Below are 18,280 nucleotides of genomic sequence, written 5' to 3' on the forward strand. Positions count from 1 at the left end.
CTTCAAAATGTGCTGTGATTGCTCTGTCGGTCCATTCAGTGTTATTTGTTCCCACAGGGAGTTTAAAAAATGTATGTGTGTCAGCAGGCTTTCTGAGCTTTGGCAATCCTTCAGTCACATTTCTAACCCATGGGTTAAACTCATGGACCCATGAGTCCATGGGTCATCACAACACACTTAGATATCAGTTCCATGCAACAAGGAGTCTTCCACAACAACTGCTCTTTTCTTCTTGGTCAGTTGATGTTCTGCCACCGGCTCCTGGTTGCACAGGTTCCCTTGTAATTCTTCCTCTGCAGGCTGCCCTCCAGTTTCAACCTCATGGCAGAAAACTTAGCTTTATTGGTGTTTCTGATTCTTCTGCCCCAAACTTCCCCTGCTCCGGGGAGTTTTCTCTTCACTGACTTTCTACATATCTGCCTCCACTTATCGTTGCCCTGCCATTCTGGATGCTGCTTATTCCTCCTGCAGGTCCACCCTTTTGTCCAGGTTCGCTTTTCTTGCTCCTTTGAGGGTGGACACCCTCGGCTTAAGCACTCTCACTTTTTCTTCCAATAGTGTGACCAGCTTGCATTTGCTGAAAGTATGTACCATGTTCATGTCAGTCAGGAACACAAACATTGAACACACGTTGCAGGTCACTCCTGCCAAAGACTCCTTTCTGTCTGTCGTTCGCTGTCGAAGAATGGAGGGGGCATGTGGATTTACTGATTCTTCCATGCCGTTAGGTGTGCAGGCTGCTGCCTCGTTGAAATCGAAGTTCTTTGCCGCTCATGGTGACCTCCTTTCACTTCCCATACTTCCTCAGTTGGATGTAGGTTTTTGCTCCCACCTCCTCATAACAGCTCTGAAAGGTAAATTAGACCGAGAATTAGTAACTGGCCCAAAATCACCCAGTGAGCTTCAAAACCAAGTGGGGACTTGAACTCATATCACCTGAGTTGCCAGCAGTGAGGTAGAATGGTTTGACTGCAGTTAACCGATTAGATGTTCCTCTTCTGCCTGCAGTTTGGTTAATTTCTGGATTGCACGGCACATGACATGAAACAGTCTATATGTTGCTGCTTGTCTTCTTAAAATACATGTAAGCAGTGATCAGTTGGGATCATTCCCCACACATGTATCCAGATATACACATGTGCTTAAGACTGATGGAAATTATACTTGCTCTGCATATACAAAAGTTCTGTGTAGTGACTCATAGTGATTCTGAGTGAGATATCAACTCACTGCAAAATTAATGCAGATTCCAAAGCTGTGAACTTGTGGAAGAGGCATTGGTAGGTATAAATTATAGAAAAACAAGCAATCTATACAAGTATACTGAATATATGAAAAGTAGTATAGTATATTTGTAAATATAGATGAGAGAGATTTTCTTGGTGTGAAGCCATATCATCCTTTTACATAGTCTCTCTGCATCACACATACAGGCTCTGCACCTGCGTGAGACCTGTTGTCAGGATGAATCTATAGCTAAGCATTCATTTGGATGTGAACTCCTCCCTTTCCTATTCCCGGCAACCTAGCTCTTCATTTAGGGTTGTTGCAAAGGACGGCATAGAATTAAAATTAATTAAATTAAATTCATTTAGTGGTTATTCTAGTTAAAAAAAAACCCTATGTGTTTTATCTGTGTGTGTGTTCTATTTTTTGTTTTTGTTTTTATTTGAGCAACTTCTGTGGTCAACCACCAATTTCTGTGGTTTTATCTTTAAACCAGTAGAAATACTTGTGTTACGGCTTCCTTGCAGAAAGTGATAAAAATTCTTCTGCATGGTGTAAGCTTATTATAGTGGCTGCAAAGTATGAGACTCTCTCAGTATACAGACCACTGAACATGTGGAAACTTTACATCAGTATCATATATTGCTGGGGAGTAGCTTTGACTGTTGCACAGAATTTTTTTTACACCTAAGTTATGCTTCAGTGGTCTCAAGTTGGTGGATATAAATTGGGAATTGGTTCTTGAAAATTTGACTGTGGATTCAATTATAGTTTGTGGATGTGTGCAGTTATTTTCTAATGATATCTTCTTTTCAGTTACTGTTTCCATTACAACATAATTTTCACTAAAAGTTAAAATATGAAATTTGAAGGAAAGTAAATACAGAAGGCTTTTAGTGCTAACCATTTTCTCTTCATGGCTTTTTTCCTGGTAAAATAAGGTGGAATAAACAGTGGGAAAACATAGGAAAACCTCAAATTGGACATTGCAGTATTTTACAATATCCCTTGTAAAATTACATGAATGAGGTAGCACAATTGCATAAATAGCCTCATCTGGAAACACTTCCAATTCTTCTTTTTTAAATGATATTAAAACCCCATAGTTTGTGGAATTGCTGATACATATGGCCGACTTTATAACAGGAGTTCAAAGCAAAACAACAGTGAGATTTTAAAATGTGGATCCTTTGAAACTCAAGGAAATTGATGCTTTCCTGTGGAAAAAAAAGATTCTTTAATTTGTACAAAATTCATGTTTAAAAATATGTAACAAGCTAAGAATGAATTTCTGTGAGGACTTCATTATGTGTTCAGTGACTTTGCATGAGATCCTTTGATGACAGACGCTTTTGTGTTTGCAGACTTGGGTTGGCAACAAAAGAAGGAAGATGAGCAGCAAGAATGTTGTGGATTCTGGAGGAACTCAGACGGGGACTGTCGCCAGCTCGTTGACGGTGCCTTCAGAAGTGGCGGTCCGAAATGTGGTCAGCATTGCTCGCTCCCAAAGCCAGCAGTCGTCCTGGACATCCTCCAACAACGACGTCATCGTCACTGGTATATACAATCCAGCTGGTTCCTCCGGCAGACTGGTGTCCGCTAAGCAGTCTAATGCGCTGATGAGCGATATGCATAAAAACTCTCTTCCAAGGCCGCCTGTGAAAAGCGACCCTGAGTTCCAGCGGCAGCACATTGCAGTGGCACGTCAAGCACCCCACTGTAAAAACGCTTCCCTGTTCCTGGGGGAAAAAACTATTATCTTGTCAAGGCAAACAAGTGTGTTGAATTCGGCAAACTCGATTTATAATCACACTAAGAAAAGCTATGGCGGATCTTCCGTTCAGACTGCAGAATTGGTTTTACCTCAGAAACCCGTGTTGTGCCACCGGCCGTGCAAAGTGGAGCAAATGGGGTGCCAGAGGCTACAGAAACCAGAGCATGCGATGCTCGCCTCGCACTTGCCGTCAGGACAAAGGGCTAACATTAGAGATCCGTCCTGCAGCACTCACAACTTGGAGATCCGAGAGGTGTTTTCCCTGGCTGTTACGGATCAGCCTCAGAGGATCCTGGGGAATGCGCAGAAGTCGTCATCATCGTCTTCAGGAGAAGGCAGCTGTTTGTCGATTGCCATGGAAACTGGGGATGTGGATGATGAGTATGCTAGAGAAGAAGAGTTGGCATCAATGGGTGCCCAGATACAGAATTACTCCAGGCTCAGAGTTGAGAATCCAGGCACTGGTCTGTCCGGATCAAGCAGAAGCATCAGTTGCAGTTCACACGTCGGGAGCAGTAGGGACTTGCATGACAACATCCTGTATCATAACCGAGACTATCGCTTGCCGCCACGGACCTCTTTGCATACCACATCCAGTACTTTGTATAGCAGTTCTTACCCATCAAGAAGTAATCTTTCTTCTCATTTTGCAGCATCCAATCAACTAAGACTGTCTCAAAACCAAAATAATTACCAGGTAATTTTTCCTATGTTGTAATGCATGGGCTTTTAGGGAATTATTTTTCTTTGTGTGTTTGTTTTGCAAACCAAGGGCTGCGGCTAGTTAATTTCAATGTGTTGTCGCCGTATTAGGCATTCCGTCCCAAAAAGCGTCACTTCTGCATTGCTGAGTCATCATGTATTCTATTATTCCATGTTTCTGGGCACCCTTTCCTCCACACCAGAGATGCAGTTGTAGCGTTGGCTCAGAGAGAGGAAGGCCATGGGGTCCTCACTACCAAAGTCCTCGTCACCTCTTGCCCCTAGTAGGGCAGTACCCACCTTTGTTACTTCTTCATTGCCCCCTTGGTCTAACAGTGTCTGCCCATGATACATGAAGGGAGTTCCCATGTCTTTTTGCTATTCTCTCTCCACCACCCCACACCAGAATTAATTTCCAGGCTTTATGGCATTCGTTCTTTATGGCAGAGGCATTGGAACAAGACCATTTAGTTCATTTGGGCTGGTACCTGATGTAGCTGCCTGAGCCACCTTGGTGGTAGCCAAGTCTTTCCAGCATGTGGTGCCAGTTATTGTTAAGCAGGATACTGCATTGCTATCCAAAACATCTATCAAACTTGAGAGTACCATCTTCTTAAGGATATAAGAAACTTTCCAGATAATATAAAAGGTGACATTTGACTGATATAATTGCTCACATGTGTAGTTTTGCTACAAATACTGTCTTTGAAGCTAAGTTTGTGGAAGAATATGAATGTTGCATTATAGATCTTAAGCCAATAGTGCATGGTTAAGCATTTTTAATAAACAAAGAGAATGATATTTTGGCAACACCTCCTCAACATACATTGTTTCAGGATTCCTAGTGTCAGGATCCAGGAGTCTAGCAGTGACAGAGGCAGAAGAACCAGTGGCACTAACAGAAGTAATGCCCGGTCCAAGCACCACTGCCGAGTTGTCAGAGATCCCCGGGTGTTCTGCAAGAGCTGCACATTCCAGGGAGATGATGATGATGATGATGATGATGATGATAACATTTCTATGCCGCCCCTTGCCGAAACCTCGGGGCGGCTTGCAACACAATAAAATACATTGAAATACAATAGAACTTATTGTATCAGCGTGTCCGCTGATGCATCAGCGTGTCCGGCATGAACTCTTGGGGACACGGAGGAGTGCTAGGCCGCAACTCAGAGGCCCATCTCTTTTAGGCTGTGAGAAAAGATGGAGTCTGTGACTACAGCGTGGAAGGTTTCCATTTAACCTCAGACCTGGTTGCTCACTAGGCACTCTCCTTTGCCATGCAGCCGATTCCTTGCTTCCTTACCACCTTGTTACATTGTGGTCTGATACTGAGTCCCATCTTGCTTCAACCCACTGATAAGCAACATATGCTGCATGGTTTCAGTTTGCTATGTGGGCATCCAGAACTGCTGATACAGGAAGGGAAGCTTTCAATATATCAGCCCCTGTTCTCTCAAGGGGGCAGGGGATTGTCGTGTGTCTTTTGGATAGGAGACCAAACCCCATTGCCCGGCTTCCTAGCCTAGTATCACCTCTGTATGGAACTCTGGCCTAAGCATTTCCCTGATGATCAAGTGATCAGTCTGCTGAAAGGGAATGTCGCTTCCCTCCTCAACAGCTGCTCAGAATTTACACGTGAAGTGGCATAGAGCCTTGACCCACTGAGTCTGCTAATTGCCACATCTGACATTTGCAGCAAGAGTCCAGCTCCGTCGTGCAGCCTGTCAGTGGGCATAAGAAGTGGATGTGCGGTGTGGACTGGAAGGGTCAGCCAGTTTTCAGAAGGCCTGAGGGAGGAGATCCTAGTGACTGGCTCCAGTTGACCCACCTAGACTCATGCCAGACCTGCTTAATGGAAGACTTACCTGCACAGCCCTATCAGCTGACTGTGGATCTGCAATGTGGCTCCTGGAGGAAAATACTGCCATCGACAGTTGGACTGCTGTGGGGGAATGCGTGCTTTGCTAGTGTCCATTATAATAGTGCCCCATATTTCAGTAGGAGTGATGAGGACTGCATTGCACTTGCTACAGAAAGGCCTGCTGCTGCTGCTGAGGACTATATTTCCAGGGATTCAGAAAGTGGCACTCTCAGGACCACAGCTAGCTTCACATGCTGCTGGTCGTCCCTGCCGGTGGGGTCATCTAGTAACTTCATTGATGACATTCATGATCATGCCAACTCAACGAAGCCTACATTTTCCCCGTGGCCATGGAGATGATTGATGGGAGAATTCAGGTCTTTGGTCCAATCACACTAGAGGATAGAAGGGCATAGGCAGCAGCTGATCTTGGACCGCTCACTTTCTACTTGCATTAGGGATTCCTTGACTGGCTTCATATGACCCACCAATCTCCTGGCAGGCTACATCATTTTCTACTAATTTTACTGCCATCAGTGCCATTGATGACAATGCCAGCCTATTCACCCAGCTCTCTACTCCCAAAGTACAGTAACTTCCAGGATATCTTTAACTCTATAGAAGCTAACACCTTACCACCACGCTGGCCATATGCTTGTGTCACTAATCGCCTTCAGTGCCTGATCGGGAGTTAGATAACAACCGGAAGCCTTTATTCCTTATCTGAAGCTGAATTTGCAACCCTTCTGGACATCCTTGATAAGAAAGGTTTTATCCATCCTTCTGCTTTCACAGTTGCTCTTCCCATGCACTTTGTAAACACAAAGTGTGGAGAACTGTGTTTGCATGATTATGAGGCCTTGAATATTACCACCATCTGGAATCACTGTCTCCTGCAATTAATTCCCAAGCTCTTAAAGAAGCTGAGGATTGTTACTAAATTGGACCTTCCAGGGGCATGTGATTCAGTATACATTAAAAGGGAGATTAATGGAAAACTACCTTCAGAATGCGTTATGGACACATCAATTATACATAATATCCTTCAGGCTTGGCAACGCTACAGTTGTCTTCGAACATTTCATACTTGATATATTCCATGATATCGTAGAATGGGTAGTAATAACTTACATGGATGACATATTGGTTTACTTTGAGACATCCCAGCAACATATACAACATGTCAGGACAGTTCTGCTATGGCTTCAAGAACTTCATTTCTATGATAAATGAGAAAAATACTGCATTCAGTCTCACCACTGTAGAATCTGGCATCATATGATTTCCCCTTAAGGAGTCCAGATGGATGTATCTAATATCCAAGCACTCTTGATCTGGCAAGCTACACGGATATCTGCAATGGTTTCGCGGCTTCAACCTTTATCAGTATCCGATTCCTACTGAACAGAATTATGCAGTACAGGAGAAGGAATTCTGACCACAAAAGCTACCTTTGAGACAGAACAGACCAACCACACACTGGAGCAGTATCTTGAATGTTACTCGTCACATCAGCAGGACAACTGGCCAGACCTGCTGGCCATAGCAGAATTTGCCTGTAACAGCACAGTTCATTCCTCAAGCCTGCCACTCTTCATTCTTTGCCAGTCCTGGCTTCCAGCCCTGTTACTTTCCTGATGTCACTTTGCCTACCAATGTTCCTGCTGCTAATGCCTTTCTGTCAGAACTCCAAGCTATCTAAGAATTTTGGGATCATGCCAGAGACATGTACAAGGACTGTGCAGACTGCAAGGTTGGTGACGAAGTTGGTGATCTATGCACAGAACAATCTTCCAGTGAACTTGACTTCAAGTACTTTAGGGCATTCCCTGTACTCGAACCAATCCACCCTATCAAACAGGATTAGTGATCAATATATTCAGTTTTTCCTTGGTCCCTTGTGGTACCAGTTGTCCCAGCTGTAGACTCTGACAGGCACCACCATTAATGGTTAAATAGGAAGTTACCCATATTGAGACTCATTACTCCATAGAGATGCTTGCAGCACTTAATTAATTGACTGAAGATTTTTTGTGGCAGGTTATTATCAGTGTGCATGCTTTGGCTTTGGTGAGGCTTTCAGAACTGCTCTTCAAAAAGGCAGGCCTGTTGCAGGCGGTTTACAGAACAGTGGGTGGTGTCATGACCTAGGCGTCTAGCGGTGTTGTTGGCATCTGTGGCACTAACAGAAGTGACTTCAGGTTTGAGCATCACTGCAGAGCTGCCAGGGACCTCTTAGCCCTAGCTGGGTCGTAGGGCAGAGACCTGTCCCTTAAAGTCTTCCCGCATGTGAGAACAAGTAAAGTCTGGAACAGCGGCATAAAAAACTTTGGTTTGGCATCAGATCTTGTAGCATAAGGAACTCTCCTGGGTGCTGCAACTTCATGGCTGCTTGATGCCTTGCCTCTTTGTTGCCTTGCCACCTGATCCTGAGCTCCGTGGGGTTCTGCATATTTCTGAACAGGACATCTTGACTAATAGGGAGAGTCGTGTTATTCAATCAAGCAATTTTGCTCTTGAGGTTTGCCTTTTTGAATGAATTTGGCCTACCTAATTTAAGTGATTAGGCCAAGGAACAGATTTGTACTAGGTGAATGAACTAGTTTCTGAATACTGAACTTGGACTATAAGGGTCAAACTATGCCTGGTGTTGAATGTGCATCATCTTTTGACATATCCGACTCTTGTTTGGGAAGCATGGGCTGGATCATGATTACAGTCAGTGGGGAAAGGGTTAGCTTTTTCCTTGTCCACCTCAGTTCGTATGAAAAGGTCCCCACTTTCACCCCAAGGCATTAGGAAGGAAGTATCCAGATGGGAAAACCACAGCACTGTTAGAAATTGTTAACCCGCTCCCTTGCAATTTCCCTTTCAAGAACAAAAATAGTGCGTGTTAACTAAGCCTTCATTTTAAATGAAATAGGTGTGTGTTTGTGGTTGCTTTTTCCTATTTTGTTTGAATCCATCTTGCTAATTTGCATTTCATCATGCAGCTTGGATATCTCTGGGTAATAAAATAGTATACAATGTTTAGTATACTATAAAGTATCAATAGGATACTATGAATAGTACACTATTTACTATACTATATGTAGTATACTATTGTATATTATATGTAGTATACTATAAAATAGTATGGTGTTTTGACTTTGCCGTGTGTTATGTGCAGGGCTGCAATCACAGCCAGCTTAAGCTTGAAACAAACCAGCTTCCAGTAACTAGAAATGAGCTGGCTTGTCTCATCTAATTGTAGTTAAGATCAACTAGTTGAGGTTTTAAATGGCACAGTACATTTACAACATAAAGGTGAGTTGCAAAGAAAGGAGAAGCTTCTGATCTTCTTGCATCAGAGAAGTAGAAAGGACCAGAGAGGAGCATGTAAACCCGCTCTCTGCTGTGGGGTTTGCTGTAAAATCAAATCAGGCTTCAGTGTTGCGTTCTCTTTGACTGTCTGAGAAAAACCTGTGTCAGGCAACACATGAAAAACTTGTATGCTTTTTGGAAATGGAAACATTGTTAGAGAGGTAAGTTACCAATGCAAGTTTACATAGGCCTTTTAAAAGTCATGCAGCTGGTGGACAGAATGTAGATTCAATGTATATGCCTGATTTTTCTGTTATTACAAGAGAGAAACTGAGCAAGGTTTCCTCTTCTACAGCAACTGTTGTGGCAAGCATGGAGGGTCAAGTCCTGAATGCGATTACCCCTTTTTGGCAAATAGAAATGGGTTTGCAATTCAACAAGAGTTTGCCTGCATTAGCTCACATGATGCCCTTAACATAAATTATTGGTTATCTTATATTAGAACTTCACCCTTTATGAAACATCTGTAGAACTTTTTTGCCTTTCTCAGCTTGGCTCAGTCATGTCAGTCTTGGTCTTTACTGAAATGAACCACCTGGCCATTTGCTCCTTCCTTACCTCCTAAACCTGGCTTTGGCAAAGTTTTACTTTTAGCTTTTTTAAACCACCACTTTTCATAATCTGAACTGGGAAATAAGGGCCTATTTTAATCATGGTGTGAGACCAAACTAAATATTGGTTTGAAGGGAACATTTAAACAGTAGTTTTCTGGGTTCCAGGCATTGCAGTAAGTACTTTAAGAAACTAAGGAAGCTTCACATGAGGAGGAAGGCAAGGAAGGAGTCTTGAGGCATATTAGTAATTCTGGGGCAAGTAGACCATGGACCAGGTTTATTGGCCCAGCTCACATGGCACAGCAGGGCAGAGTTTTGTGTTTTTTAAAACTCTGGGTTTCCGCAAGGCACCTAGTGTGGTAATGCAAGCAATGATCACTCCTGCTTGGCTCCTCCTGCCAGCTGGGACAGTTAAATAGTCCAGGGTCAGCCATTAGTGTTATGGTTGAACCTGAAACCAGAAATCCTGTCTGGTCTCTTCCGCAGCAAGCCAGTGTCAGCAATGCAGCACCAATGCCTCCAGCCTCTGGCTTGTTGGAGGGCTGGAAAATAAGCCAGAGTTCATGGCTTAGATGATACTCTAAGCCAGGGGTCTCAAACTTGCGGCCCTCAGGCCAATTGCCAGGATGGGCGGGGCACGGGCCCTGCGGCCTTCAAAGCGCCGGTGGTGCCCAGGCCGGCCTCTGGGATCAATGCGGGATGAGCGGCCCACCACCACCGCGGTGGTGGAATACTTGATGTGGCCCAGCCTTACCCAGACTCTACTCCAGCGGCCCCCAGGTAAGTTGAGTTTGAGACCCCTGCTCTAAGCAGACAGGGAGAGTCTCTGACTTATTTAGTCAACTCTGATGCCAGGAGAAAGGTTCCCTAGGCAGAAATACACCTGTTCACAGGTTTAAAAACCTTTGGGGTACAATTAACATGCAAACTCTCTTATTTCATCTGAACCAGGCTATTTAAAGAGAAGAATTTATATTCAGCTTTTTAAAGTAAGGAATTATAGGCACATGTTTTGCATGTTGTGTGTGTTGTTCAATTGCACTTGTACTGCCCAAATTTGGTATTATCTCTAGATTTTTTTTCATAATATTATCTTTCCTTCCGCAGATTTCAGGAAACCTTACTGTGCCTTGGATTACGGGTTGTTCCCGAAAAAGAGCAGTAAGTACTTCTCATCAAAATTGCAAGCAGACTGAATTCAATCTTAGATCGTATTTTTTTTTTAAGTTTAAATCTCAGTAACTATTATGATTAGGAGGCCATTCAAGGTTTAAGTTTGAAGGAAAACTGTTTACCAGATGACTTTCTTCAGGGTCATTCTTGAAAGAGTAGATGTTACACTGTTGGTGTGTGAAGCCCCAGTATGAGACAGATCTGAGTTATAGCCAGCCTTTACATTTTCGAAAATGTGGCTGAGCCAATCGATCCATTTTGTTCCTAAATGTAAAGTGTTATCTGATACCTGCCAGACTTAGCAATGACTAATAAAGCCAGTCCTACAGTCTCTGTGAATCCGCATCCAAACTGTAAATCTAATGACCGTAACGTTGGGGGTCCTAATGACCTACTATGGGGAGTTTTAGTTTCTTTCTGCTCCCCTGCTGCTGGCAGTTCTTGTTACCATGTACCCTAAAGATGAATTCTGATGAACTCAAAAGCCTGCACAATCTTTTGGAGCAGTTTGGATTGCTCTGATGACAAAGGTACTGTCCAACTGGATATAGATTTTGGGATGTTGGGTACGTTTAACAATGGATTGCAGTTTTCTGTCTTTCCAAGCAACTTGGCATGCCATCACTAGTGATTTGGATTTAAGTTACTCTTATCCTGCAAGACTGTAAAACTCTCAAAGCTTATCTGTCAATGCTGACAGTCATGAATGAGTAAGGATGAAGATTATGATCTGTGTGTGGCGATTATCCTTAAATCCTACACATTGACACTAATTTCTTTAATGTCATTGTTGTATTAATAGATAATTATATCAATTTACAGTTTGCATTTCTGGGTTTAAGTAATGGCAGAGCAACAATGAAAACTTAGAATGAAACCTGCTGTTAGAAATCCTCTGTTTGTAAGATGGACTACAGTATTTTTTCACTTATTGAATAATTCTGCTGATGGATTGGTGTCACTAAAAGCAACTGGGAAAACCCAGTGAAGTGAAAAATAACATGGCCTTTTTGAAATGCAGAATGAGGCTTTGAAAATGAGCATTACTAATGGTAAGAGTAACAAAGACAGCTTTAATTGTTGTCTCTCAAAGTAAAACCTTCATACTTAGAATTTATAGTCCATTTCAACTAACTATTGAAAGCTCTCCTCTTCCATTCTCCATGCCTCTAAATAGTTTTTGCCTTTTCTTTTTCTGTCTCATTTAATTAATTTAGAGAGAATGATATCCAGGCTGCCTGGCACACAGCAAAAGGAAAATGCAGTGATAGGGAACCATAAATCTTTTAGTTCTTCAATAACTCTAAATCTACCCTGGAAAAACAACAGCACACAGATTCCTCTTTTAGCATTATTGGTTAACTATCTTGCTATTAATTTGTGATGGTGTTAAATAGCCCGAATCCCTCCAATTGAAGACGCTTTTAAAGCAATTTTAAACCTGTTTGAGGACGTTCAGATCTAATGAATACCACAAATTCTAGGATTTCATATAATCTCTTCATTTGCTCAGAGAAATTGTATTCAAATAAGATTTGCAAGAATGGATAAGTTAGTTTGTAAGTTATGCTGGGATGACACAATAACTTAATTGTCTTTGTGACCCAGAATAATCTTGTGTGCCATTCTACGCTGAATTATGGAGGAATATGGCCCGAACCTGTCATACTCCACAAAGAACCTATTGCATGTTTTATTCCATGCAATACTTAAGCAGCAATACTTGATGCAATATTTCTTGATGCTTTAAAACCATGGTAATGCAAGTACAAAATATTTTTCCACAACAGAAGTACAGATCCTGACAGAAAGAGGTGTGAACTTCTTCCTTGTCCTATCTAGTTTTTGTGTGATTTAGCTGAAACATGCCATGTTCATTGCCCCCTCCTGTTCACATCAGTGCAGCAAAAATATTTGTGGGAATTAAGCCGAGCTTCTATCTTTTATTAAGCATTTAAGAAGTGGGGACAATGTGGCAGTGTTGCATTTAACAACCTTCCCCTATTGAATCAAGAGCCCTTCTAATCTAACCTCCTTTCCCCATCAAGTCCTGCTGGATGTTTTTGCAAAGCCCACAAGCAAGGTATGAAGCCTCCCGTTGTTTTTTGTCCTGAGCGTCTAGTAGTCAGGGATATGTGTGGATTCTCGGTGAAAACTGGAATCCAGGGAACACAAAAGTACTTTGTGCTGCCCCCACATAATATCAGGAACCCTTTCCCAAGAAATCTACTACAAGACTCCTAAATACTGGTAGAGCATTCACTGATCACTGTGACTCCCTTTAAAGACATCCTGACCAAAACTGACAAGTCTTCCGGTTTACACAGGAAAAAGATGTGGCTATGTTAATGTGTACAACTCTTGACAGATTGGGCATTTTGAAATGTGACTAAGTGCCTTCTGAAAATTAATTGTTAATTTGTATTGTTAATTTATATTATTCTATCTTGAAGTTTATTTATGGTTGTGAGCCACCCCGAGGCTTCGGCAAATGGGGCAGCATAGAAGTCTCCTAAATAAAATAAATAATAAAATAAAATAATAGTTGACGGCACTAATTAAAGATACAGCTGAGATTCCCCACATCGTGTTCCTTTATCTGCTTGTCTCTTGGTCTGATTACTAATCAAGGTCACTGTGTAAGTATCTCTCCTGTTATTCCCAGAGAGGTTTTTTTTTTTTTTTTATCCCTCTCAGGTTCCTATAAGAGTCCAAGGACACACAGTGCAGTTATGCAGGTTTTGGCCAGTGCCTAGAAGAGAGATGATCCAAGAGCCTCTTAAGAACTTCTGAGAGCTTTTTTTAGAAACATCATTCTTTGCCATAATCATACCGCATTGATGTGCTTTACTAAAATGCAAAGAATGAACCACTTGAAACTTAGTGGTGTGACTTCATGTTTCTGGAGCCGCCTACCATTTTGCAAAGATTTCCAGATGGAGCATCACAACAGATCTGGAAATCTGAAATTCATAGAATTTTTATATGTAGTGGAATTCAATCTTCTCCTGAATCTGTGCTGTTGTATTTTGTGAATTCAAATAACAACATTCCAGATATTTCTGTTTACTTTTCCAGAGAAGTCTGGAGTAGGACCATGAGAAAGACCGACATGGTCTGTTCCGTAAAGGTTGCTCACTCTAGCTTCATCTTAATTCCTCTGTCATTGAGAATGCTAGAAGCATTAAGCCACGCCAGGTAGTGATTTTAGCTGTTCAGATTTATGTTTAATTTGCTGAAGAGTATAATGCCAGATAGCTATAATAAGTGATCATCTTAATGGGTGCAACAGAGCAATAATAATGTCTCCTTGTATCATTCCTTACTCTTCTCCCTGAGACTTCCTTCTCTGAATGGTGCTGTAGATATCCTGGGTCAAATGTTAGAGGATTAACTACTTAATCTGCTTGAAAGGGGTGTGTGTGTGTGTGTGTGTGTGTGTGTGTTGGCTAAATTCACAACTATGACTCCAGGTCTTTAATTACTGTGGTCTCTTGAAAATCTGCATGTGTCTTTGCACTATGCTTGGCGGGTGTACAGACTTGCAAAAGCAGCCCTTCGGTGCCTGTCCAAAACAGTCAATGCCTTTTGCAAGGGTGCCTTGTTAAGTGCTGAAAAGAAACAAATGTTGACTTTCACACATAAGAAACCATGTATAATCTTGAGCATGACAGAGAGGCAGCTTTTGCTTATCCACAAGGGCTGCTTTTTATACTGAATTAATTGAAGCTCTTTGCCAGAAACTGTCTGACAACCTGTCCTTCAGCGTGTGTATAACGTGACTAATGAATTTAACACCAGGCATGATGTGAGTGATTTAGGAAACAAAGGGCATGGTGAAAATCTTCAATCAGGGAGCTTGTTTACATGAATAACTCGTTAACCTCCTGCTTTCTGATACTTGACTGGTGACAATCTCAGTGTAAAGTCTGGGTTCACCTCCAGCTTACATCCTATTGCATCTTTTTTCCAATACAGATTGTTGATAAGTTAAAGAAAATGACAAAAAGCCAGAGTGCTATTAATGACTTCCGGGGACACTGGGGTGCGGGGTAGGCATTAGGGAGGAAATGTGTTCATTAGTTTTGTGTAATTGCACTCCCTTCCCATTTTTAATACCATGAATTTGCTATACCATCCAGACATGGGATGACACCAGTAATTAGGTCCATTTCAGTTTGGCTTTTAGCTTGGGTGTGGCACTGAAATTGGTTGCCCTGATGCTGGGAACTCTGATCCTTTGATAGCCAGTACTCACAAGATAAGAATATCTTGTGGATAGCTTTGGGTGAGCGACTTGCTCCAACAATGGCTGTTGGCAGTCTGATGTCTCTAATGCCTCCTGACTATTGCTTTTAAACATTGTCTCCTTGCCTAAACAATATCGAAGAGACAATTACCTGACCTGGAAAAAGGCACTTCCTTTCTACTTTGTGACCTCCTACCGAGTACATTCTCTTTGTTTATTGAGCTTTTGGCTACTTGGGAAGATGCTTGTTTGGCTTCCAGGCTCTGCCTTGGCATCAGGAGCTTGGTCTGAGCTTGACACTGGGAAGAAGAGAGGGGAGTTCCCTGGGATTCTCTGTAGCTTTCAGTACCAACTATGATATCCTTCTGGACCAGTTGTTTGGGTTGAGGATGAAGAGCTGTGAACTCAGTGGTTCAATTCCTATCTGGATGGCTACTTCCCAAAGTCTCTGTGTGTATGTTGTGGGGAAGGGACCATTGCTCTGTTCCTTTGCAATTATACTGCAATAGGTTGCGGGGTGCTAGTTCGTTCCTCATTTCAGTGGTTCTAATACCTGTAAGCACCTTCAGGTCTGATACTCTTCTTGCAAGGTAAGCCAGGCTTCCTGCTATGTCAAGACAGCAAGGGGCACTGTGCTGCTCTGCACATAAAGGTGTGAAACCTATTTCAACCAAAGAACTGAATTCAGTTTCAGAGGAGGTTTCAAGACTGTAGGGAGCCCTGGAAGAGGTAAAGGCAATGGAGCTAGTGCTGTCTGGGGTACTCAGGAGGGCTGGATTTAGCCCCTGTACCTGATGCTGTTGAATCAGGTTTCGAGCTAAGTATTAGTCACAAATGCAGGCTGCTTTAACCATTGTTTGGGGGAGATATTTGTGCGTGGGGGGAGTTGTCCTAATTTGTCGTACGCTGTTCTTAGAGCCTTCATGCTGAAGAGTGAGATTAGGAATGCTTAGCGCGAACAACACCACATCGTTTGTATCCTTCTGTGTAGTGGGGTGGTTGACTGGTTCCCCAGTCCTCTAGTTCTGGACTCTTCCTTATGGATTTTGGCAAAGCACGAGTGCTTTTTTATGATTGATGGAAAGTTCTCATCTGGAATCAGTGTTCATTGACTGGAGTTTTATTATTTCTCTAAGGAAAAAGACAGTTCCCTTTATCAAACGGTATGTTTTTGCAGGGATTTTTATGCTTTACAAGTAGCCAGATGTGCACTTTATTGATTTGCATTCTATTTCTCATCACTTTTATATAGAATAATAAAATTATAAATGAAACTGAGGATATGCTTTATTGGACCAAATATTTATGAACAGTACAGAATCGTTACAAATAGTTCAATTTCTGACTTCACAATAGCAGGTGGAATGCCTTCATGTTTCAATCTCTATCCTCCTTGTTTGATTTTTGACACTTAATAAAACAGAAACATGTGCTTGTGTTACAGCTACAGGATCGTACACAATTCAGTGACCGGGATTTAGCTACCCTGAAGAAATACTGGGACAAGGGCATGACTAGCCTTGGGTCAGTTTGCAGAGAGAAAATTGAAGCCGTTGCTGCAGAGTTAAATGTTGACTGTGAAATAGTCCGGGTAAGAAGCCTCTAGTTCTCCCATTTCTGGTTCAGAAGCAAAAATAGCTAGATGAAAGCTTTTTTTAAAATTGCATGAGGTAGACTGAAATAGATTGTGTTACATAATGAATGGCCATGTTAGGAAGTAGTCTTTTGCTCTGTGTATTTATAGCTAAAATCCCTCAGGTGAGACATATATCGATTGGCAGCATGAATTGGATATTTGACACTTCAGTTGGGCTGCAACTTATATAAGTTTATAAACCAGGAAGGGCTTTGAGAGCTGAAACAGAATAATCATTGCAAAAGAATACCAAACGTTTTTGCAGAAGAGTGTAGAATGTTGCTTCCTTTTAAATTTGTTTTTATTTTCTCTCATGAGGGAGAACCATCACTCAATGGCAGAGCAAACCTGTGCTTGTATCAACTCCCATATTCCTGAGCTGGAATTTGTCTCAAGTTAGCATTTGATCAGAGCTCAGGACAGTGGTAGAAACTGTTATGGGCAAGAGGTATAATTGTTAGAGAAGGTTATTTATATGACTTTCTGCATGAGGAGAGAGACAGGGAAGGGGCGTAAGAGTCATAGGAAAACCTCAGTCAAATGCCCCCTATGCCATTAATTTAGTAGCTAGTTTAGCTTCTTTTCTCCTGTATTGCAGAGCAGGGACTGAGTGCAACTCAAAGAATACTGCCCTTCCTTACTTGGTTATTGGAAGGATCAACTCAGGCAATTTATGTGTAATATTTTGATCATTGCAGGAGTACCATATAATTATCATGTGTAGTTATGACATTTTATCCCACCTTTCTGCCAAGGAACTCAAGTCAATGTCCATGATTCTTCCTCTGTTTCCCATTTTGTCTTTACACTGACCCCATGAGGTATGTTAGACTGAGGCAGAGTGACTGGCCCGAGGATGCGCTTCACAACTGAGTGGGAATTTGAATCCCTGGATTAGTCCAGTAGTGCAGTGCATACTACTTTTAAAGAGTAGTCGTTTCGTTAAAAGAACGTATGTGAAAATAATCAAAAGCACACAAAAACGGTGCCCTGAAAAGAAATGAATATTCATTGAGTATGCCGTATCTTTTTCTCTGCCCATCCACACACAGAGCTGCTCCAGAAAGGGATTCGCTGCTTCTGTGTGAAGATTTTTAGACCCATGTCTGTGCAATAATGATTGACTGAGACAATAAACATAATGATAGAAGTTCTAGTTGCTTACTTTTTTATAACTAAATACTACTCGTATCTCCCTCCCACACACACACAGTTTGCAATCTAAGATGCTTTTGCGGTGACGGTTACTTGTGGTTTCCCTGCCACTACCAGCACCACATTCTCTTTCTTTAGAAGCTCAATTAAACATTGCTATAATGAAAACATTATCTTTTCAAATACATTAAGTAGACTTTTGACAATTGCAGCTTACTTTAACCAATAATTAATTGAAGCGTGTAGTTAAAAATACTTGATTTGTTGAAGCAGTTGGCTTTTTAGCTTGAAGAAGCAGTTTATAAACATTCTTTTTTTGACTTAGATTTCTCTGATCTTTGGGGCATGCTGCAGCAGTTTCTTCCAGAAATGGAAGGACATTAAATATAAATATAGTTTTAATGTTGTTGTTCTACTGATGTTAAATGTTTAAAGTGGAGCATGCTGATGTTATGATACTTGCAGTATTCCATTGATGGATTGAAAGGACCAGGAGATCGTGATGTTAGGAACTTCCAAATGTACGTTCTTCCACTTGGTGCCAATTATGGATGCAGTTCTATATGCAGATCAGTAATAAGCA

General features: G+C 41.8%; 1 protein-coding gene across 10 annotated transcripts in view; it reads left to right on the top strand.

Annotated features, from left to right (window-relative positions):
* The window catches only part of HDX (highly divergent homeobox), a 57,384-nt gene that overhangs the window by 10,880 nt on the left and 28,224 nt on the right, over positions 1 to 18,280 (top strand). For 9 of the 10 annotated variants that reach the window (XR_006414447.1, XR_006414448.1, XM_044427323.1 and 6 more), the window contains 3 exons: positions 2,592 to 3,698; positions 10,592 to 10,645; positions 16,351 to 16,497. Coding sequence is in view for 8 of the 10 variants with exons in the window: in XM_044427323.1 (XP_044283258.1) it covers positions 2,592 to 3,698; positions 10,592 to 10,645; positions 16,351 to 16,497 (1,308 nt within the window). In the remaining 2 variants the exon portion in view is untranslated. Of the gene's footprint in view, positions 1 to 820; positions 855 to 2,591; positions 3,699 to 10,591; positions 10,646 to 16,350; positions 16,498 to 18,280 lie in introns of those variants that run through there. The other variant, XM_044427326.1, reaches the window with a different exon arrangement.

The sequence above is a fragment of the Varanus komodoensis genome, unplaced genomic scaffold (genome assembly GCF_004798865.1).
Source record: "Varanus komodoensis strain SLA01 unplaced genomic scaffold, ASM479886v1 scaffold18_3, whole genome shotgun sequence".
NCBI lineage: Eukaryota > Metazoa > Chordata > Lepidosauria > Squamata > Varanidae > Varanus > Varanus komodoensis.